Source organism: Colossoma macropomum, unplaced genomic scaffold (assembly GCF_904425465.1).
Source record: "Colossoma macropomum unplaced genomic scaffold, Colossoma_macropomum, whole genome shotgun sequence".
Lineage (NCBI taxonomy): Eukaryota > Metazoa > Chordata > Actinopteri > Characiformes > Serrasalmidae > Colossoma > Colossoma macropomum.
The window spans coordinates 15,586,394-15,611,243 of record NW_023494787.1 but is presented as its reverse complement, the minus strand read 5'-3'; the positions used below and the strand labels follow the sequence as shown (position 1 = coordinate 15,611,243).

The 24,850-nt window shown below is 38.5% G+C and overlaps 1 protein-coding gene across 1 annotated transcript in view; it reads right to left on the bottom strand.

Moving 5' to 3' along the window:
* thsd7aa (thrombospondin, type I, domain containing 7Aa) overlaps window positions 1-24,850 on the bottom strand; it is a 168,932-nt gene that overhangs the window by 57,429 nt on the left and 86,653 nt on the right. The window contains exons 5-7 of the mRNA XM_036566242.1: window positions 19,977-20,132; window positions 14,079-14,282; window positions 2,699-2,893 (exon numbers count right to left, since the gene is read on the bottom strand). Of these exons, the coding sequence (XP_036422135.1) occupies window positions 2,699-2,893; window positions 14,079-14,282; window positions 19,977-20,132 (555 nt within the window). The remainder of the gene's footprint in view (window positions 1-2,698; window positions 2,894-14,078; window positions 14,283-19,976; window positions 20,133-24,850) is intronic.

Sequence of the window (24,850 nt, the reverse complement as noted above, 5' to 3'; positions counted from 1 at the left end):
CTACATCAGCAAAAGCGACTACAGCTGGGGTTCCCTAGAAGAGAAGATTGTGATTTTACCAAAAAGAGCAGGAACCTTTGGAACCTGAGAAAGACCTTTGAAAAAGAGAACAGGCCTTTTATATGTTTAGAATACCATCAAGATGATTCAATGAAATGGTGAACTCTAGGTTTATTATTTAATTATTAATATTAAGGCTTGCTCAGTCACTTCGAATAATTCAGTAAGAAGTATGTATTGTAGTGCGCATAAGGCTACATTACATCTTTATAAGCATTCATGACAACTGACACGAACCTACATAAACATTTAAGAAGACTTGTTCCAACAGTCTGTCATAATGGCTGCTCTAATGTCAAGTTGATATCACATTTGAAATCAGGTGACAGTTTTTTTTCTGACACTGGGTTGTGTCATGATACTTTTTTGGGTGACACAGCGTGTTATAACATCTGAATTTGTAGCTTAGTGTATATCACATTGACAGGCTGATGATGTGACAGCTTATATCATACAAATGGTAAAATGAAACTCATAAAAATCAGTGTCGTGTGAAAGATTTTATGTCAACTTGACATCAAAATTATTTATGGAGGTCTATGTCAGTTGTCATGAAGGGTGTAGGTGTCATATAGTCTTATGAACACCATCTTACAGTATAGTGTTACCAAACTAGTATGTAAGGTATGTAGAGGTAGGAAGGAAAATCTGGATTTGTCAACGGAACATTAAGGCAACCACACACCAGACGCACCGCTCATCATAAGGTGATAGGACATAGCACAGCTGTACCAAATAGAATGTGAGTGCAGTGATGAACATCATTCTAACTTAGGCCTTGTCCATGTGTATCTGGATATTTTTAAAGATTTTTTTCCTCCATTTTTCAAACCAAAAACATTCTTCGTTCACACTTGATATGCTTTTAAAAAAATCTCTATATCCACTCGAGAATGCAAAAACAACTTGAAAATGGTTGCATGAGCACACGATTCAGGGAGATAATACCCCATAAAGATGTCATACACCTCAAGAACATCGTGAGCTTGCACACTGTGCAAATACAGACACAAAGCTGAAGAAAAGCTAACAAAGTGAAGGAAACATTACAAATAGAGTATGCTTTGATTAGCAGGCTGTCACATCTTCATAATTCAATATTTCATACAGATTATTTTGTTTTTAAAAAGCTAAAGAAAACATACCATCTGCCATGGGTTTGTTGACATTACACCGTCATCTTTAGAATATGCACACAGTCCTGATCAGGCACAGAACCTGAGTTTTTCTAGTTTTTCACTCCATTTAAATAACGGAGATTGGATTTATTTTGAATCTGACACTAGTAAACAATCATCAGGAACATCTTTAGAATCACTTTATCTTTAGGCATTTTTTAATAGTGTCAAGGTGATACTTAATTAAGAACTGAGTGCATTCTGACACCTCCACACTGTGGTTTAATGAAAAAGTAAAGCCAAATTAATTTAAAAACACAATAACCCCAGAATTGCTGCTCATCCACACAAGAACACTAAACATTTTCAAAAATCTCCACCTGGACAGTGTTTTTGAAAATGCCATTTTGATGTGAGTAAGGGGCAAAAACAGTGAAAAAAACGTTTTTAAAAATATCGTCATAAATATCCAGATATACTATGGATGGGCCCTTAATTGTACACTCTACACATACAGATTTAATGGAATCAAATTTACTAAATTCAACATCATGTGGTACATTTACCACATTTGGTATGAGCTAACTAACTCTTTACAAACTGTTTTCAAGTTAAAATGTACAAGGTGAAAAAAAAGCTAGTGACATTATCTGAGGTAACAGACCATTAGCATTTGTCTGTTTATCTTTAAGACTCTAAATTGAGTCCCTTTCTCTGAGTATATTTCAAGTCAAATGTCACTTGCTATTGATTTGTGGTCTCATTCTGAGTATAATCTATTGCTGTAATAGCAAAATGCAGAGAGCCATGCTTTGGTGCTCAGAGAAGCTGAGCAGTGCTGGAAGTTGCCAGATGTCGGTGGTGTGGTCACCTTCATTAAAAGCAATGGTTTCAAATCTTCAGACACTACCAGTTTTTTTTCACTTTAAGGGGTTAAGGGTTAATTACTGCTGGTGTTTTCACTATAGCCAATGCTACTGTCAAATGCAATGCAAGACGCATTCCACTTTCCACTGCAAGCAGCTCTGCTCCTACTCAGCACACTTATCCTTACCCTGCATCACTGTTAGCCAAGCTACAATTTTTGCAGTCGCTGTGAAAGAATGTTGGAGATGTTACATCAAGAGTGGATCAGAGAAAGAACAAGAAGTTAAAGACTGTGCACAATGGAAAAGCAATTCAGCACTGTTAACCATCAGAAGTCACAGTTATCACCATCAACGTGTGCTGGATTTCTATATTAAACATTTCTCACTCAGTAAAACAAGAAGATAAAACTTTCGACCAATGCCACATTTGCTTTCTGAAATAAAATGTGTAAGTAGATATTATGATTTTTGTAAAAGTAAAACAAAAAAGAAACTGAGTGAGTAATTATGTAATTAATTATATAATTACCCCATTACATATGCATGTCCTTATCAAAATTAGCATAATAACTCTCGACTTTTAAAGGTTAAACCAGGAGAATGAAAGATAAGTAAATGTATGCATCAATGAACAACTAAAGAGACACCCACCCTCTCCTGCATTGTAGGCCAGTATGGAACGCGCTCTGGTCTGCTTGCCCTCCGTGTTCTTCCCTGAGCAGGTGTGAGAGCAGAGTGACCAAGCTGTCCAGGGGCTCAGCACACAGTCTTTCGGACACGGCACTTCACACAGCACGGGCATGGGGAGGATGGCATCCCGACACAGCTGCCTGTCCACAAAGTCACCTGAGTGAAGCAAACACAGAGATAGTTGTTATCAAGGACCAAATAGCAACATAAGAAGATACACTTACTGTAGTAATAAAACCTCATTATGAGGTTTCCCAAAAAACTTCAAAAGCTTTGTTCCTGCCATAGAAGTGTAAAGCTCAAACTGAATGATTCAATACTGATGTGTGACATTAATATAATTATTTGGCTGTCAAAGTTGATTTTAATGCCACTATTTTTTTTAACACTCTCAGCACATTTTCCTAGTTTGACCCTTCAAAGCATCCACAGCAGTGCCAGCTGAAGTCCACCTGCAGCACTCTGTGTGCTGCTATGATAGAATCCACGATTGCAGCCCTCTCATTCAAATATAGCTTTTAAATGGCTTTTACAGCGATACTTTTAGCAGCTTTGGCAGACATCTCTGGACAGTGCTCGGTGAAGACTGAAGGATAAATCAACCAGCAGCAAACTAACAAAAGCTCCAATTCCTCTCAAGGACGTCCACTATAACAAAAATCCATGAAACCTGTGAACAGCGAGAGCCAGAGAGCTACAGTCACAGAATTGGAACCATTGATTATATATATGATATACAGTCATATGCAGAGGTTTGAACACCCCTGGTCAGACCACATGCTTTGTTTTTTCTAAGTGAAAATAAGTTAGCTCATCCTCTACGGAGGACACACTTAAATATGGTATTTTTCCATTAATTTTAATGCACAATTTCTATTTGTTTGCTGGGCTTAACACATTAGAAAGAAATTAAACACAACATACAAAATGTGCCATAACATTTGCACAAGTCACATTTTCTCTCAATAACGTGGGGAATAACCTATTCCCCTCTATATGTTAAATTTAGCAATAAACAGTAATCGTCCAGTAAAATGTACAGAAGTGTGCTCTGTAGAGGATGTGTTAACTTACTGATGCTTAGAAAATCAACAAAACGTGTTCAAATGTTTGTACATGACTGTATATGACATATCCAATAATTGGAACATCTTGTGCTCACTAAACATCATTGATGAAAACTGGAAACAGTATCCATTCTATAGAAATCTTGTGAATCTCAGATTCATGTGAACCCTGTGAACACATGATGAAAAAAAGACATTGACTTAAAGAAAATAATAAATACATTGTAATTAAGCTTATTTTGTGCACTTACATCTCAAACAAAATGCACTGATTTTAAATATAAAACACCTTTCTTTAGAATGAAATTTGGGAAAATAAGACAAATACAATTAACTGTGATTAAATACAAAAGATAATGTGATTAAGAGCGATTACATTTTTAAAATCTTTTGTTGGATATTCCATATCTGAAACATCCGTCCGCAAACAGAATCGCTCCTAGACTGTTAAAACATGCCATCTTCGCTCTACTTATCACTCCACTCACTCAATCTAGAAACTCATAATTTCACACATCTCTTATTAAACAGCTTCCAGCACAGGAACCCATATGTATGTTCATATATTCATATAATCAAGTGTACATACATTCATCGGATCTAATGCATATTCATAAGATCCAATATAGACCTACTTAGATGTATAAAAAGGATGCAGCATCCTCCATACATACACATAGCTCCTGCTTATGTTTTCTTAATACATAGGCTAATGCAGTGGAAAAGTCCAACCGTACAGGCTGCAGGTTCAGCTGCAGTTCACTGGCTTCTAGCAGACATTAATTCTACATTACTTCATCCCTCAACCTGGGTCCATGCCAAATGGATTTGACAGATGTGCACACTGGAGAGCCTCAGATCCAGAGCAGTTTGGAAACATGAATGAAGCCATGCACACTCAAGACAAGCCAAGTGCCTTTTTAAGACAACTTAAGTGCCCATCATGCTTTTGTCCCACACCAAATTAGTGCAGAGAGGCCTAACATAACAAGACTTCATTTCCATTTAGTGACAGAACAGGAGAAACAGAGGCCTGGACATGGTCCATTTCACACAGCTAATAAAATCTTCATCAGTCCTAATAGACTGTTTCTAAAGGGTAGCCTATATACGAAGGTGAAACCACGTAATAAGTAGCTTAAAGGACTCAAAAAGCAGGAACGACTTAAGGAGGGAGCGTTCACCTGATATTTCCACACTCTGCCCAAAATGCATTTTTTTAATATCAACTATTGTGATTTAAGATTTACACAAGATTAGCAAAATCACATTCAACCTAATGATAAATTCAGTCAGTCAGAATTTGGCAAAATACCCAAATTAAGAGGGCATTACCCTTTTTCACATTAGCTATAAAATTTCCTCCTGTCTCAGAGATCTACGCACTTCTTTCGTTTTTTTGCTTCAGAAATATTGATTAAATATATTTCAATAAGCATGATTTACAAAGTTGGAAGCAAACTGGATTTTTGGCATTTTAGGTGAGCAATCAAGTCAACATTTATAAAAACATTTTATTGTGTTTAAATGTTTTTTATGTGGCACTTTTGATATCAAGAAAGCTGCGGGTCATTCTGTCCATTTTATTTCAGCATGTCTGTCTTGGTGGAGAGGTGTGAATTGTTTTCACAGTAGGGGGTTCTCGCCCCTCCCCTTTCACTCCTCATTGCTCATTAGCAGCTCAACACAGTCACAACGTTTCACACACTGAGAGCCCACAGTGTCATAGTTAATCTGAGTTATGGGGAAAATATTTTATTTGATTATATTGATTTAAAATATCCCATTTGATTTCTGTTTCACCAGCAGAATGACCACTAAGATGTTACCTTCAAATCACATGTATTTTGTATGCATGTGAAAAATCACACTGTTTGAATAGCTTAAGTGTAGGTTTTTTTGTTGTATAATCAAGTTAATGTTAACGTGGTGGCAAACTTGTCACTATCATTTCCGACCTGTCTAGTTTCAATTCACAGCATAGTCCAGCTCAGCAGTGTAACATTTTAAAACGTAATATTACAAAGTGACTCTACACAAAGACAGTTACAGTGTCTTGTCTAAGCTTGTCCAACCTCATAACAGTTGCTATGAAAAAACAAATTTTTGGACAGAGCATAGACAGGTCAATATTCATCCTCGAGGGCCAGAGTCAAGCACAGTTCAGTTATTTTCCTGCTCTAAGAAGCTGAGTAACCTGGATCAGTGTGTTTGAATAAATGAAAACAGAAACAGAAAAAATACATTAAACTGGACTTTGGCCTTCCAGAACTAAAGCTGGACACCTCTATTTTAAGCAGTGAAAAATAAACCAGCTGGTGGTAAAATCAATGTGGATATGTACCACACTGAGGTCATCTCAAGGACTTTTTTAGGCACTGGCCCCTCTGTGGTTCTGTGAGCTGCCCTGTATTGATTTGTGACACCCCACCCTGCTTTGGTCATCCCGGATCACAAAAAAAGCCCAAACTGACAGAAGAGGCACTGAGTCAGATGACACACCAGGACCCTGTGGGACACAACAGATCCATTCTCATCAGCAGCAGACAACAGGGATCAATAAAAGGCCAGGAGGGAGGGAAGGCTTGGGGGAAAGGGGGGGCAAAGGAGCAGGGGGTGGGACACAGTTAGCCCAACTCACACCACAGACATGGATACACATCCAAGAGGAAGTCTTCAACGGCAGAAAAAATCATTACATCTCTTGTTTGACATTGATGAGTTTCTTAAGGACTGTTTTCACTGCCTTTTGTGACAACTAGGTTTCCTTCCATGTATTTTAATGTGTTTTTTGACATATTGAATAAAAAAAGTGTAAAATTTAAAATAGACACAGTTTGCATTAAAGTGTGCAATGGATACAGTTTTTTACAGATAAAAAGACGTGATAAATTACAATGGAAATGCTTTCACCTAATCAATAATGTAAACTGAAATAGAAATAAGTCATATGACTGATCACATGTTTGTGCTTTTGCCTGGCAAAAGCTAGAAAACATGACAGAAGGTGGCAGGTACCAGTAAACTAATGAAGCCATTAAAATGTACATTTATCTTTTCAAAGAAAAAACAAACACTGATATTAGACAGACAAAAGAAGCCTGCAGGTGATTAATGAACATTTCCTAAGCCAGCGGGTTCCGTCTCCGCACTCACAAGATTTAAAATATAGCCAAGAACAGCAAAGAGAAGCTGCAAAGAGAAGATTTGTCTATAAACTCGGCCCAAATTTCTCAGAAGTGTTTTTATGAGCTTCAGTTTTATTCTCTCGCACAGAACTGAAGCAAACTCAACCTAATCTGCATAATATTTTTCAGTTATTTGCTTGAACTTAATTCAACAGCTGGATGGAAACCTGTCTTTTAAGACCAAGATGTGTCTTTGAAAAGCAGACAAAACTTCTGTTTGTATTCAAAATGACAAACTACTGGTATTTTGACCAGTGGTCTATTCTACATTTAAAATATGAATTGTTGTATAAACATAATCGTGCCAAAGAATTCCATTCAATCATGTACAGCCAGTTTATCGCTTCTGTGAGAACAAAACCTTGTATCTCCACTTTTGGCATTTTTCTGTTTATATAGTTTTTTACATGATTTGAAAATGCCTGTTGGTCTTTACATTGTGTATAAATTTCATGATGAATGGACTAAAAGAAACAGCCCAAAAAAACTCTGGTTCCATTGACGTACATTAAAAGTAAAGAAGGTTTTTTCATTCTCCAGTAAAGTTATCATTTTGGAGAAACAAGGTTTTTGGCAATATACAAGCTTTGTTACCTCAAAATAAAGTGCAATTGTAACTAAAGTCAACAGTCTGTAAAACAAACAACCCCCTGGGTTCATGTGTTGAAGTGTAAATTCCATATTTACTCAGTCTTTCTTCACAAAACGTCTAATATCAACTACACATGTGTGCAACATTCCCAGAGGGAGCTCCATACGTGTTTGACGTTTCTGGTTTAAACAGCACAGATGTGCGGAAATCCCTGCTTTACCTTCATATGTGCTTCTTCAAATGGAAAAGTACCAGACAGCGTCTGGCGTTGTTCTCTTTTGGGTCCTGTCACATTCAAAGGAGACAGCGCCATACTCTTTCTAAACTAATCTGGAGAAAGAGGGGTTGGCTAAATTCGAGCTGACTTTGACATGCACTGAGCTTTAATTTCATTTATAAGAATGATTCAACACGCAGGCCAGAACACCTTGTTCACGATCTCATTGACCATGAAGGAGGACAAAGAGAGAGGTGACCTTGAACAAATGGTATTACTTCTCGCTGAAGCAGGGTAGGCTACCTGGACTTAAATGGGTCGTTATACTGCAAGCTCATGGGGATCAGCGGCAGGAAAAAGGAGAAGGAGCAGAACTAAATGGCTTGAGATGCTATTGTTTTCCACAGTACTGTGTCCCTGTACTCATTAATGATAATTACATTTAGCCACAAAGGCATTATCCTGGACTACCAATGCACCAAGTGTTGCTATTACCAGTTCACAAATAGAAGAGAAATGAACAGAACAGACTTTTACTATTCAATGATACAATAAGTAAAACATCATTCATAGGCAGACAAGCATAAAAAGTACATTTAAGGGCCATTCCAGCCAAGAGCTAACATTTAATGAATTATTAGTCATGTTATGTAATATTCTGTAGTGCAGCACTGCATCACTCTGCCTCATCCATTTCACAGAGTTTGTGATTTTATATGCTTTTTTGTGTTTTTGTCCATCAACGTCCTTTCACTATCATACCCAGCATGCATTACACAAATAGGCCATACAGCCATTGTGAATCTCCTGGTAATACAGAAGTCCTGAATACTGGCACACTGATGTAGAGGCTAACAAATACAGACATGATATTGGGCTGTCTAGTAGTATTGTTAGCTACAATTTTAAAAATTCTGGTTCTTCGAGGGTTCTTTGGTAAAGGAAGCGGTTATATATATAACGATGAACACTAAAAGAACCATTCAAATGCATAAATGTTTCATAAAAGAACCTCTCTATATACACTCTTAAAAAGATGGTTCTTCAAAGGATCTTTAGTAAAGACAATGGTCCTACATAAAATCATGAACACTTAAAGAACCATCTGCATCCTTACATTGTTCCTTGCACTGTGAAATGGTTCTTCAGATTGATGGAGAATGTGCTGTGCACTTTTAAAAAGACGATTCTTCATGGGTTCTTTAGTCAAGAAAAGGGTTAATGTAGGATGTTCTACAGATGGTTCTATATAGAAACTTTTTGAAAAGGGTTCTATATGGCAACAAAAAGGGTTCTGCTGTAGTTATAAACTTGACATTGTCACAATAGCAGAACCTTTTTGATGCTATATAGAACCTTTTTCAAAAAGGTTCTATAAAGGACCATCTACAGCACATTCTCCGTCAATCTGAAAAACCCTTTCACGATGCAAAGAACCCTTTAATCATGCAAATGATTCTTTGAGTGTTCACAGTTCTATATAGAATAATTTTCTTTACTAAAGAACCTTTGAAGAACCATGTTTTTAAAGACTCCATGGTTCTACGAAGAAGCTTTTTGAAAAGCCTGACACCATAACAATAGAAGAACCCTTTTTGGTGCTATGTAGAACCCTTTTGAAAAAGGTCTGATAAAGAATCATACACAACACATTCCCCATCAGTCTGAAGAACGATTTCATGATGCAAAGAACGCTTTAAGTATGCAAATTGTTCTTTAAGTGTTCTTGGTTCTACATAGAACCATGGTCTTTACTAAAGAACCCTGGAAGAAGCATCTTTTTTCGAGTGTAGCATCAAAAAGCATTCCACAATAAGTTAAAGAACCTTTTTTGGTACTATATAGAACCTTTTTGACTAAGAGCATTTCTGGCATAATTCTGTAAGACAGAAAGGGGGAGGGTAGTCCACCTTTAAGGATGCTCCCCAAAACGTTTGTAGTTCCTCCCACCTTCAAGATACATCATCAGAAAAGGGTTTCGTTAGTTTTTAAACTGGAGAAACTCGTACCAGATACTACTGCAGTACCACTGTAGGAGGTCAGTCAGGGTGTTTACAAAAGATAAATGCTGCGCTTTTCTTTATCCGGAGTGCCACTTTAAGTTTGCAGTTATGTTATATACACATATATTGCTAGAAACTTATGCTTTTGTTCTAAAATGTGATGAATATGTTATCCTTATTACAGCGGTTAGTAATAGATGACCACTCCACATTGCTGGGGTATTCTAAAAGTGGTATAAGAAGTCAAACGGAGACAGACATACGTGGCATTATCACAAGCGTGTACAAATAAAAAATGATGTTCTTCCTGGGACTGGTGGGGGAAGGGGGAGCCATCACCGTGGCAACAGCTGAGGCTCAGGCAGTAGGACTCTTTCAGCTGGTGTGAAATGGGGACAGTGATTATGAGACTCACCACGCTGATTGAGACGCGCACACATCTGTGTGTGTGTCTCTCTCTCTCTTCCTTTCTTACTACTCTCTCTCTCCCTCTCCCCTGGGTGCTCATTAGCTGTGTGGATGCCGAGGTCGAATTTCCTGGTAATTGCCATGTCCGCACACCAAAATTCACTTAGACAAGCAGTGAAATCCGCAGATGTGAAGAACAATTACAAGGCACACGCTAATAATTCATTCATTAATTCTCAAGACTACTTTTTACCTTAAAAAGAAACACAGTCGATACTATTCCAGCACTGTGCTAATCATGTTCCTTCCTTATATTCACCATAAACTAAGGTTAATTCTTACTGATAAATTGCAGTGAATCACCCTATTCAACTGCAATTCGTTTATATATCCTCCCCTCTCAGTCATCCAGAATTAATTTTGTACATTCTTATATATTCAATATTCAATCAGCTATGCTCAATTCTCTATTATATGAAATTAATTAGATTGGATAAATTAGAATTGCAATTAAACTGTAGTGAATTTCCCATATCCCTCCCACCGGTCCTTCATCAAGTCAACCAAAACATTCATCCTCCAAATCCCATTAAAAATGCATTAGAGCAACATGTCTGGGTGCCTGACTTCCCAGAGATGCACTTAAAACACGTCTACTGAACACCGAGAAAGAAGCGAACGGCTCGAAACTCATTAGACAGGACCGCTTTTCAGCCTCCATGTTATCGGGAATGGGAACGCTTGTGCACACATTATTAAATCTGTATAAGGTTAAGAAATCTATCACTAAAGACCTTCACCAGAATGTTCCCAAAGCAGTGATATAATATTTATGTCCCTTGATATCTTGCTCTTCAGACTAGGAGTAAAAGAGTCTATATTTGTGCTTGTTTACGGGTGTGTGGGTGGTGGCGGTGGGGTAGAGGCGGGTTACAACATCTTTTCCTCAGTGTTTTGTACGGCACTGCTCTGCGTGAGCCACTGTGAAGTATCTTCTTGTCCACGGATGACTGCGCTGTGAGCTATTTGTCACAGTTATAGGTGTATGTTTGTCCCTAGGTAAAGCATGTGTTTCTCTGATCTCACAGATGGTGCCAGCGTAGCTCACTCCCTCTACCTTGTGTTCAGTCAGCTCAATAATGGCCAAACACTAGTCAACAGTGCTGAGCCTTTGGGCTAGTTAGAAAGCAGACTGCAGCGATGCTGGGTTTTCAGTTGTAAAAGCCACCAATCACGCTCCACACAGTGCTCCGAAACCACCCTTTGGCCACTCGAACAATTCAAGCCTACTACCAGCAGACACTATAAAAACAGCAATTACCCCATTGGGCAGTGGTCCAGAACAGAGGCCCTATGGATAGAGTTCAAGAAGCACATTGAGCTGCACTGAACAGTCTGGGTTTGTCATTTCAGGGCATTTCACCCACAGCTAGAACATGAACCCCGAACAAACCATGAAGTCTACTGGGGTACTCTTAATTAGCATGATTAATTCTATGAACTAGATTGTTTTGCCACATGATCTATACTCACAGTGCCCTGATTCCCACATTTTGCATAGTGTTTTTCTGTTATTTTATTAAAAATTACTCTAAAAGTAAAGTCACAGTAACTTACTGCCAGCGAAGTTGGCAGGTAGTTAGTGTAGTTAATATTTACAGCACTCATACTGTAATGTTTGTTTACAGTAATGACATAATGTGTTGTATTTTTATTTCAGACTACAGTAGTATGTTATTGTAACTACAGAAGTTATATATATTAGGAGATGAAAAAGATAGATAGGTAAAAATACTTTTTGAATTGTGGTTAAATTGCATCTGAAATACTTTTTAAGAGACAAAAATCCTACCAAAAAAAAATAATGATAATTGTTAATATTTTAATTCCAGCTATTCTTTCACAATCTAACAGGCTAACAGGCTTCTTTAATAATACCTACAGTTAGGCTTTAAGTTGAACTACTTAGGATTAAGGATTCACTGAAAAGCTGCATGATACAAAGTAAAAATACACTACATGCATGTTTTACAAGCTCCAAAAGTCAGTGTTTAAGTTAGAGCTGCATATTATTAAACTCAATGTGGAAATGTTATGTGCACCACAGTTAGCTTGGTGCTAACATGACCCTGCAAATGCCATAGAAACTGAATCCTATAGCTAGCTGAATTTAGCATTATTGCAGCAGTGCTAATCAGATACTTACAAAGAAAAAGGATGCATCACAAAGTGAAAGTTTTGACATTAAAGGTATCCATTAAATTAATATTGGTAAAGGTTGTTCTAGGTAAGCTGGCAAGGTACTAAATCACTAGCTAGCATAAGCTAGCTAGGTCAATAGTAACTAGTGTTACCACTATTTAAGTATAAACCTATTGCATTCACCCTGCTTCACATATATTACTCCAGCTCAGCTAACTCTTTTAACATGTAAATAATGGAGAACTGAATTAAATGAAATTAAGTTGTATTCCAGATGGGGGTCCTTTGCTATAATTGTGAAACACACAAAGTATCACACTGGCTGGGACACAGTACATTATTGGTGAAATTCTTTACAGCCCAGTCCTCAAAAAAACACACGCCAGCCTATGAAGCTGAACTGCAGTGAGCAGAACTTCTGTGATGTGGATCTACATCAGCATTTGAAAAATACTTGAAAATATGTTATATGCAAGCTGTGTACTGCTAGGATTTAATGAGGCAGCACTGCTCTTAAAAACTTTAAATCAACAAACGATTACTCTCCTGAATGTGTGACATGTTGAGGAACATTAATAGCTTCCCAAAGGCAAAACTGGATAACTACAAGTGTTCCTGGCAAAAACTAAGACTACTCCATTTCCAGCACAACCATTAAAAAACACAGAGAATTCAACTCAGACAGCACTAAAGCTAAAATTATTACATGGTAAGTGATGGAGTTTATGATAAGGGATGATCAGCTTTTCTCTGTGCTCAAGGACACTGGCTTTCAGAGACTGGCGGAGTCTTATTTCTGTAATGTTTGCCTATTAGATACGTACAACGTAGTTTCTAACTGTATTCGGAAACCACTTCATGCATTTTCAGTCCAAAAATGTGAAAAAGTATTCCATATTCACACAAAAGCAGTCTGTGATCACTCATGAATGAGCTTTATTGTATATAGATGCAATAGCCTAATGAGTTTGAGGGAAAATCTTCCTAAGACATGCTTTCTGTTTTAGTCATTATAACAAAGAAGCTTTTTGTTGCAGCCATTCTAACTGAGATGTGTCCTGTTTTAATCTTTATACTTAAGATAACTAGGGATATTTCAGGTTTGTGGGGGAAACGTTAAGCTGATTTTTGTTTGAATCTTGTTTATTTGTAGTCCTCAACTACATTTATTTTGTAAATGTTTCAGCACCATAAATACTTTAGGAATAAAATGTGTTTTCACTATTGTAAAAGTGCACTTAAAGTTGTATGGGGGTTAAAGAAATAATAACCAAATATGTTTAACCTTATAACCTTGAATATGTAAAACTATTCTATATATAAAACTATCAAGTACAATAGACATTAACCCAAAAGTAGCTTTACAGAAATCCAGGTCCACATTCCCCCAAGTGAGCAAGCTGAGGGCAACAGCACTCTTAAAAATAAGGGTTTTTAACTGGTTCCTGGCTTGAACTTGTTTTTCTAGGAAAAAACAATAATTGGAGTAAAATCCTGGATACATGGATTTAAACCATTGACTGAAAGATTTTTAGAGAACTCCAAAGACTCTTTATTTTTTAGAATGAGTGTCAGAAAAACCTCTCATGAGTATGAAACGAACTTCCATTTTACAAGAATGCTTTTGTTCTAAAAGACTTTTCTCATGTATGAGGGTTTCTTACCGTCACTGTTGATACACTGGACTTGGGGGTTTTGGGTTCCAGGTCCACACTCTTTGTCATTGTCAGGAATGCACTCTTCCAGTTTCACCAGCAGCCAGTCGTAGCAGCTGGGCTCCTCACACGGTATCGCCTCCGTCAAGTGTGGGCAGTTTCCTGTTCCGCCCGTGGGCTCATTCACAATCTTTCTCTTCCTCAGCTTAAAACCTGCCATAAACCAAGAGAACAATCAGTCATTAACACTGCTTTACTCTTTCACAGCTACACGTATAATCCAGAAACCCCACTCAACCCACCAGCTTTGTCCTTTAGGCCACAGATTCTGACGTATGAAAACAGATCGACAAACTCTTTCATAACCTGATACTGTGTTTATAACATTCATTTGTGATTTCAGTGAATTGCATATGGTGTTATGTGTACTGTGTGCATCTGTGCATGTTATATGCTTGCTTGTTTGTCATGTTTATTACACCTGACTGCAAAACAGATTTCCAGGCAGGAAATGATGAGGTCTTGGAATAATGAGTAGTGATAACTCCAGCAGGGTAATGGGAAGGTGGAGGTCCCATAACAAAAATAATAATTATATAATTGAGTGTGCATTAGACACACAAATATGTGAGAGGTTTCATCATAATGTTGGATTTTATGACTAGTATACATGATGTTACATGTTGACAAGGTTCGTACATCGTTCATATATGAGTTTCATTAGTTAATAAATCAATATCACAAGCCAGTGGTTTGCTCAGTGTTATGTGGCTCATTTAAGAGATGATAACAACAATAACAGCAGAAGTGGCGCATTCGCGAGTGATAAACAGTGTCAGTGTTGCTTTCTTTACTCTTTCTGTTTCTGTGCGCCCAAATAGGAGTTGAAAGTGAAAGTGCATTCAGCGTGCTGCTGTTTATTTCACCATTCCACGTTTTATGTTAAATATACTGCATGGTTTGTAGAAAATATTAGTGTAATTTTTCTTGCATCTCTACAGATCATCACATGAACTTACTTAACAGGTGAAAAGCTGTCGGATCCACTACAATAGGTGCCAAATCCAATGTGAGGAGTGCTGGATCCAGATCTTGTCTGTTTTATCACAGATTAAGACCTACTTTTACAGAAAGTAAAGTACTGAACTGAAATGAACCACTGAGTTTTTAGCTGACTTTGACTGAAAGAGCTAACAGAGGGCATTAAGTCCTGTCGACTGAAGCTTCATGCTTAGAGTGATAATCATCATAGCGCATTTAACATGGCAGCCCATTAGGCAGAGAAGATGACGGAAATTACTGGAACTGCTGAACATAATTATTATTATTATTCACTCATTACACTAGATTTCCTCCAAGGGGAATACTGCATTTAGCAGTTCGTAATACATACGAGACTTAGAATCAGGTCTATGGGGGCTGGACCCAGAGATGGCCCAAGGTCACCTACAGTGTCCCCCCAACCCCCTTAACTCTGCAGGCCACTGTTTTAATCCCCATTCCTGTTTGGAGCCGATAAGAGGGACCAGAGGGGGACAGAGGGGGCCTGCGGGGCCAAGATGGCCGAGGTGTCCACTTCTGTCTGATTATTTCTGTCCTTGTCTCCCTGCTGGCCTTTTTTAACCACATGATCCACACAGACCTTAGCGTACTGGAGAAAGAGGGGGATGGAGGGAATTGTGTCACATATTGCTAATCAGATCTGAGGAGTGTGAAGGTGTATGTGATGTGCGGGAGAGTGTGTGTATGTGTGTGTAGGAGGTGAGACTTCGCTTTGTCTTTTTCCTTTTATCAGCCAGCAATAGAGCACCGGGGGATCCACTAACACTGCAGCAGTCTGGAGCCTCCAGGTAACAAACACTGAGGGCCAAGAGCCTCCAAAAATTTCATCTGTGTCAGAGTCATGCACACCACTGGTGAGCCATTGTAAACATAGGCAACATAAGGTCAAAGCACTTACAAGATGCCTAGTAAAAGCTACAAATGTTATGATAATTGGCCTATCCACAGTCATATGCAATGCATAAAGACTTTCAATGAATGGTTCTTTACAGAACCATTTTTTCTACAGTCCTTCTAGTGGCCATTCCAATGCCAGAATAGAAATAGATATTTTTGATTCATATATTCGTATAAAATGTTTTCCCTTTGACATCATTACCAGATTAATAGGACACTACCGGCTCTCTGTGCTGACTCTGTGTTGAGCTGCTAGTGAGCAATGAGGGTCAAAAGGGGGAGGGGTTAGAACCTCATACTGTAAAAACCATTCACACCTTTCCCCAAAGACAGCCGTACTGTCCATGAAATGGACAACTCAACTGCAGATTTCTTGATATGCAAATAACTGTGTCCATTCCACAATAGAAAACAGCATTTAAACACTTGTCAGAAATGCTGACTTGCTTGAAGACAAATATTCATATCACTTTATACACATTACCATCATACAAATATATTCAACCAACATTGTTGAAGAACAAAATGCACAGCCCAACTGAGGAGCCTCCAAATAGGTGGAAATTGCATGGCTACTGTGAAAAACTATTAAAGAATCTCCACAATAGGTTCAAAGGGGGAACCCTTATACCCACTGGTATAGAACCTATATCATATTAAGGTTCTTTAAACTTGCAAATCTCTTTTCAAAAATGATTCTTTGGGGAATCAACAGTGGTTCTTCTATGGCATCTCCAAGAACCCTTTACGGTACCTTTAATTATAAGATTTCATGGATTTGTTCTAGCCATGAATGTGCTTTTGTGGCAGTTATTGCTTTACAAAACACTGGCAAAAGACTCATTCAATCTGAAAATAAATTATAGTGCACTTTGTCAAGAATCGCCATATAACTTTGAGCTTGCAGGTTAAAATCCTCTGCTACTGAGGGCTATGTATGCTGCTAATTTAAACTATTCAGACTGCTTTGGAAACAACAGCAGATTTGCATCTGTGCTAATATTAGATTGATTACGCAACAAAAAAAACTAACTCTAAAAAAATATCTAACTCTCTGATAGATATCTATCTCCCTAATGTATACAAAATATTTATTACATTTGTTATTAATAGTGTACGAAAAATGTACAATTGTGTAATTATGTACATTAAATGAATTTTAAAAGATTATTCTACATTCACTTTGCAATGTAAAAGTTGAAAAGTTTAAACCTTTTCATAACTTTTTTTTTTGAGCAGCGTCAATGGAATCAACACAGTTTAAAACTGGAAGGGAATAGTGTACACATTCCCTGTGTAAAGGTACTGAAGACGTATCCTTGAGGGTACCACCCCAGTAACAGTGTTTGTACTCCGAAAGATACAGTTTTTTCTCAGTGTGTTAATAAAAGAAGGCATTTGTGGGTGGAACATGGATCCATCAATTACTACAATTTTCAAAGCACAAAACTGACTAATTTAGATGTACATATGAAAGGTCACTATATGTCTCTGGCAGCTTCTGCTCATGTTAAGCAAGGCAAGAGTACTCTCCTCGGGGAGCTGACAAACGCTGATCTGTTTTGCTGTAAGATCACAGTGTGCTGATACTTATATGAGACATAAAAAAGACAAAGCACCCTGTGTGACTCCCTTAGCCTACGGCTTTCTGGGTAATGAATGCATATCTGGACACAAGCGTCGAAGCATGCCGACAGACGTGTGTGCTGTACAGTAAAGCAGCGTGGGCGTGGAAGAAAGAGAACGCGGCAGACGGATACAGAGAGTATCCATCATTAAGATACATGAGGGAGAATTTCTTCCCATTCTATCCATTTGAGTCGCTTCATTAGGGGAGAGTCAATATGCATTAAGTATGGCACACAGGTCGCTGTCCCAGCCGTAATTAACGAGGGAGGCAGCCAGCGTGGCAGTATCTCTGTTGGACTAGTACCAACTGTCAGCACCAGCAGCGAGGAGCAAGCATCAACGCGCGCTGTGGCTCTTCTTACCTCAGACGTCAGTTCTTTCTCCATAAAGAACACACAAAGGAGGAAAGCCCATTTTCTGTGTTTTTTTTTTAACCCTTTGACCTCCATCTCCTTTATCTTGCACGTTTTCTGTCATCAGCTCTTTCATTTTTTCACTCACTGTCTTCTCTTCCTCCCCCTCAGCACATAAGCTTTTGTGGAAATGCATTCTCTCTCCCAGCAGCTGCTGATAAGCTCACAGTACAGGTGCTGATGGAGAGAGGCAAAAGGTGATGCAGTCTGAGCTCAGAGGTGAAGGGGCTCATCACACATAATGTGTTTAACGTATAAAAGGAATTTCAGAGCCCAGGCACATTATACGAGTTAATGCCTTAAAGGGGAATTCCACAGGTTTTTCAAAAATTCTGTATAATACAGTAGATGCTAACAAAGCCATATATAGTAGTGTGATTTACTGGTGATAGGAACCAGGGTTTGTGATATTTACAGCACAACTGTAGACATTTTATTTACTATGCAAAATTATTAGTGAGCCTATATGTGTCTTCTAAGTTTTAAGGTAATCTGTATATATGTAAACACACTGACCAGCCACTTCATTATGTACTCTTTGTTCATTTTATCACCTCCACTCACCAACTTTGTAGTTCTACAATTACAGACTGTAGTCCATCTGTTTCTCTGCATACTTTGTTAGCCCCCTTTTACCCTGTTCTTCAATGGTCAGGACCCCCACAGGACCACCAGAGAACAGGCATTAATTGGGTGCTGGATCATTCTCAGCACTGCAGTAACACTGACATGGTAGTGGCTTGTTAGTGTGCATTGCGCTGGTATGAGTGGATCAGACACAGCAGTGCTGCTTGAGTTTTAAAACACCTCAGTGTTGCTGTTAAATTTAAGCCAAAATCGTATCTCAAAATAATCATAAAACAACGTCTTAGGCACCAGACCACGTTTTCATAACAATTTCATGTAATAACTGTTTTTAAAGTATCATTTAGAGCCCTATTTTCACTGGATTTTCACTGGATCTACATCTTTCACACCAAACCTTCATGAATGAATCTGGTTACATGTTAACAACTAAATTATGCAATGTTCTTGAAAAATTCACAGATTTTCCCTTTTAACAGGTAATGGAAGCTAAAACCTCACCAATAAACATTGTCTAGGTTATCTTGCCACAATCCATGCTTTAATTTAAAAGGGGAAGTCCACCAGTTTTTTAAATATCTACATAAATACATAATTTGCATCTAAACAAAGATATCTGGAGTGGTTTGATGTGAAACGGTTTATTGTAGAGAAACTTACCAAGTCAGAATTGTTCACAGTGGTGATAGAAAGCAGACATCCAAAACATTTACTGCCCTCTAAAAGCTCTCTCACAGAAAATGATTACATGAAATGGCAACAAATACTCTTCCTGATACCTGAAACAATGTTTGATGATAGTTTTGAGATGTTCATGGACTAAAAGGTATTGTTTAAAATTCATTCATGGGGGAGAGGTACATGCAGACAAAATAGACTTCAAAGAAAATGTACTGTTTTAGATTTACTACTATTACTTTTACGCTAAAAGTTTGAAAAATCTGTGGAATTCCCCTTTAAGTAATCTCAAATAGGCTTGCTTATGTGGTGTATGTCACACTGTTGTCTAAAAAAAAACACAAAAGTGTAGTATTCAGGCTTCAGTATGGCTGCTACTGCTGTATTTAGCTACGGGACTGTACTTTTAAGGATAACACTAGCTTTGCAGCTTTTGTGCAAAACTAAAGATGCAAGCCTCAAACACCAAATATATCTTGGCTGACTGACTACATTAATAATAAGAGGAACATTGTGAAAACTTGATTTCTCACTGAACTACGATTAATACTTGAATCATAAGCCTGCTGTTTAAGGGGTTAAAGTGACACTGTACAGACTAAAACATGCTGTACATAATAAAGTTATGCCAGTATTCACTTACCTTTCTTGGAGCTCTGGTCCTGGCAGTTCTCGAAGGTGCAGGGTCCCCAGGCACTCCAGGAAGACACCTCACACTCCACTGGACAGGGGATGTGACACAGCTGAGTGGTGTTTGGAGGCACTCCTAAACACAGGTCACTGTTCACGGGCCGGGACGCTGTGGAGAAACACAAAAGATTACCAAGATGCAACAATACAGATGTACAGTTTATCCTTCATTTTTTACATATTGTGATTATGTATGCTATTTTCTCTGTACTTATAGACATACAGCTTTGCCTTTACTAGGCTGAAAAATACATTACATGATCACACTAATAAGCAGAGGTGAACTGTGACTATTGGAGCTAGGCCTTTAGTTTGAGCCATAAAAATCAAAACCTGGTCAAAACACAAAGAAAAAAACTATGATAATGCAAGCGTCCCTATGGGATTCTAGTAGCAAGTTAGTGATAACCTACAGCTGATTAACACTTTGACATTTGAAACTTGTAAAAGACATTTCATATTTTATTTTCAGCTTGTAACAGACACATAACATTTATTTTGCCTTCTGTGTTGCAGTTTTACACTGACTCATTTAGTAAAGAACACTGATATAGAGCTTTATTCATTCCTAACAAATAATTGAAGCCTGGTTAGGCCACACCTCATATTCAGTTAGTGGCTTATACAGAGCTTCCAGAAGGTCCAGACTGAAGTTTCTTTCTAAAAAAATTGTAAAGTATGTTTGATTGGGCTCCCAAGTGGCGCAACCATCTAAGCGTTGGCCCTATCATCAGGAGATCGCGAGATCGATCCCTGGTGATGCTACAGCCATCCGTCAGAGAGAGCACAATTGGCTTCGCTCTCTCTGGGTGGGTGGGATGGCTGCCCTTCTCCCCCCATCACTCACTCAGCACGATGCTAGTCAGCGCAGGCGTCTGTTAGCTGACGTAACAGATCTGGCGGTTGGCGCTTTCCTCCGAGCGCGTTCGGCTGTCCAATGGAGGAAGCCTGTGTTAGCCTTCACCATCCTAGCGTTGATAGTATTGTGTGTGATTGGGGGAGTCCTAACTAGCGGGTGGAATTGGAGACGACTAAATTGGGGAGAAAATCAGGCAAAAATTGAAAAAAAAAAATTATATAAAAAAAATATATCTGTTTGATTGAATCCACTGACATTTCCAAATATTGCAGGTGGTAAATTTGACGTTCAGCTCCTGAAGGCCTAACCAATGAGAAAGCAAGCTTGACTGGCTTGGACGAATTTCCCAAAATTAAAAAAAAAATGAACCCCTTTGTTTTCAACCAAAACTTTATAATGAAATAAGACTATTTCAACAATGCCCTTTACATGGCCATGGGCCCGTCCGCAGGTCCAAAGTTTTATTACACACTTCTATAACATAAGAATAGCTCTACCCGTTTGCATTGAAGTCCCTGTAGTTACTTGTATTATTATTACTGAATAATAAGCCTTAGTATGTAATAAGCCTGGAATTTGAAGGGGTTCAATAAGACTAGCATGATTCTATTCTATAAAGATTAACTAAAAACTGCAGACGTATTTTTTTTAGTTCACAGATACCATTAGGCATTCTTTGAAGGTCTTGAAGGCCCTGAGGTCTCCCCACTGCTAAAGAAGATGTATAAGAACTACAGAAATAGCACAAGCAAATCCAGAGGAAAATGCAGAAGTGCAATTCTTAAGGTTTTGCTCCTCATGGCCTCGTGGAATTAAACACACAAAAAGCATGAAATCATCCAGGCTTTTGATTTTTTTTAATTTTTATATCCAGATGCATCCCTAATTTTGAAACATCCTCTGGGTGCATGAAATGTTTGTTTTCCCTTCATCCTTGTCCTCCAATGTGTGTGTGTGTGTGTGTGTGTGTGTGTGTGTGCAGCGTACTGAGTGGTAGGTGACTTTCTGCAAGGTCACAGCACTGATGGATCTGCCACCATTGCCCCGTGACAGATCCTCACTTCATTCACATGCAAATTGCTCTGTGTAGCCAAAAGGTGTGTGCTTTGATGGAGCTGAACCTTTAAAATGTGCATGCATGTGTGTGTGTATGTGTGTACGTAGGTTTGGGGGGTATTGTGTGGTGGGTAAGATGTGTGAAATGGACTTACTGGCTGATTATCAATTTCAACCCAACTGTGAAATAAATAAGTCTGCTAACTGCTATAAATAAGTTCATATAGGTCATCAAATGCATTGTTAGGCTAGGCATGTTTAAGTGGGTTTAAAATGTGTTTTTGAATACCCTGATGCTATAACCTCGTATCCAACCATCACACATAATTGAACACTCAACTATGTTGATAACGAAAAAAAAACAAGGACATAATTATAGCCTGGCCAGTGTATAGAAGGTCCAATTCAATTTACACTTCTAAAAATTACATCTATGCTAACACTTCAAAGAAACTTTAAAACTGTAAATAATGCTTAATCACTAGCAAAACTGCCTAGTCATAAGTACATACAGGGCTATGATATTTTTAACAACTTATGAATTACACGTGGAATTTGGAATGGAATAGCAGCTTATGGTCATTCTTAGCATGTCTATGCAAGCTTCTATTAAATTGTGAAAATGTATCTACTTATCATTATGTGTACAGTTTAGCACTGAATGACATATACAATAAATCAATTAAAGGAACCCATGTTGTATTTGTGAGCTCTAAGTAAAAAAAGGCATAGATTAAATTAGGTTATGGGATAAAATAAAGTCATTTCATCTACAATGTTCCAAAGCAAACTAGCACTAAAGGTTTTTAATTTTACAGCAAAGCAAATGTAATGAAAAAAAGGCATGTCTTGTGAAATGTTTAAAAAACTAGTGGTAGCAGAGGCAGTATTAAATCCAGTGGGCCAAAATCAATGTACACCACTGTTAACTTGGTGCTAACTTAGTATTGCAACTTCAGTAGAGATGCTATTAACATTATTGCAATGCTGATTAGTCTAGGTAAAGGACCAGTGAGGGAATAAATAATAATAATGGGTCTCCTCTAAAATCCCTCTCACTATCCACTGCTTTTGCTTCACAGTAGCTTCTTGCTCAGTATGACATCAGATGGGGGTTTCATAGAATTCACAGAAAGTTTTACCGGAATCCTTTTCGCCACCAGACAGCATCATTTGCTTGGATTGATTTTGGAACAGTCCTGCTCTGTAAGAAACTCAGTTCCATTTTATTCAGCATGATCCTATGTCTTCCATTTTTTCTTCATGACCATCTGATCGTATGGCATTCCGATGGATGAATACTCATCTCTGGTCGTGTCTCAGTCTGAAATGTCTCTCCTCACCTTCTCATTAACCCAGCCTGATTAATGACTCTCTCCTTGTGGCTTGACCTTGTTCAGGTGGCACATCACTCGCACATAGGCCAGATGGTTCACACTTTGCCCACCCAGGGGTTCCCCAGCCTAATTAGGGCACCAATATCCCATCAGCCCCCTCGCCCGTTCACTAGCCGCCAGCAACCAGCCCCTTTGCTGGATCATCATCATCAATAACTCCACGTAACCCACAAAGGAGATATGCATAGCGGAACTGTAACAAAGCCATCACGCAGAAGCGCTTGTGCAGGCCCACGACAGGGTGCCACGTCGATTACAGTCAGGATGGAAACACAGCCAGGGTGGAACTAATGAACATCAGTGGCACTGTTGCTCAAACACTGCCTTGCCTTTCTCGCACTCTGGCTCCCTGCGACCGCGGTGTGTTAATGGATAAAGACGGAGACAGCAGCTGCTTTTCCTCCGTCGTCTGAGAATCTGCAGCCCCCCCGCTGAGAGAGGAAGCTTTAGCGGGGCACGAATAAACAGCAGAGCAGGAAGCTGGATGAGATGTTGCTTTCACTGGCAGAGCAAAACACTGAAAGCTGCCTTTATTTGAAATGTAAAATGTACAATTGGGTTTCAGCACCAGTTTTGGCATTCATAACCTGGGTTTGGGAAGTCGGCCCTAATCCCCAAATGATTGAAACAGATTTTGGGTTTCAAACAAAGCTTTCGCTTACAAAGCTTCCACATTCCTATGGTAATGACACATATGGGGATCACAACAACCCATATTACTGAGCTTACTGCGCATGCTAAACACTGCAGTAGGGGGAGAAATGTGGCTGGCCACCAGTGAGTCTTACTATAGGATTTATGCATCAACCCTGAAAGCAAATGACCAGATTAAATTTGCATAAAACACACCGTGCTAGTCCTTATGCAGAGCCGCCCTAATTGCCTCATATTAATACAAAAATCTGTGAATAATTCAACACACTAGCAGTACATTACCCACATGGTCAACTGTACGCAATGTAGCCCCTTCTATTAACTTAAAATTCCAGCAGAGAAAAGCACCGGATTGATTTTACATTCATCACAGACATAGAAGAAAAAACCTTTTGTAACCTTTCACTGTTTCACTCTTGTAACCTTTTCACTCTTTCACTGTATATTACTGTGCTGCTCTGCCTTCATGTACATTTCTGCCTTGTGATTTTATTTTGCTTTTTATGTTCTTCGGTTTGTTTTATATATAATATTATATACTATAGTAAAAAGTTTACCTGTATGAAAAACAGCTTGTAATACAGCATGTAACTACTTCCACTGTGGGAAGAAAACTCAATGCTATAGGTCTAAAAGGATGTGTAGCCACAAAGAAGCCATTACTGAGAAAAGGAAACAGACAAAAAAAAGAAAGCTGTTGGTGTTCTCAGAAAAATGGATACACCACCCCAGCGTCCAGATCTCAACATCACAGAATGTGTTTAGGAGCACTTGGGACTAAACTTTGGTGGTGTCCCTGAAAAAAAGCACAAGAGCAACAACAGTGTGTGTGTGTGTGTGTGTGTGTGTGTGTGCATATGT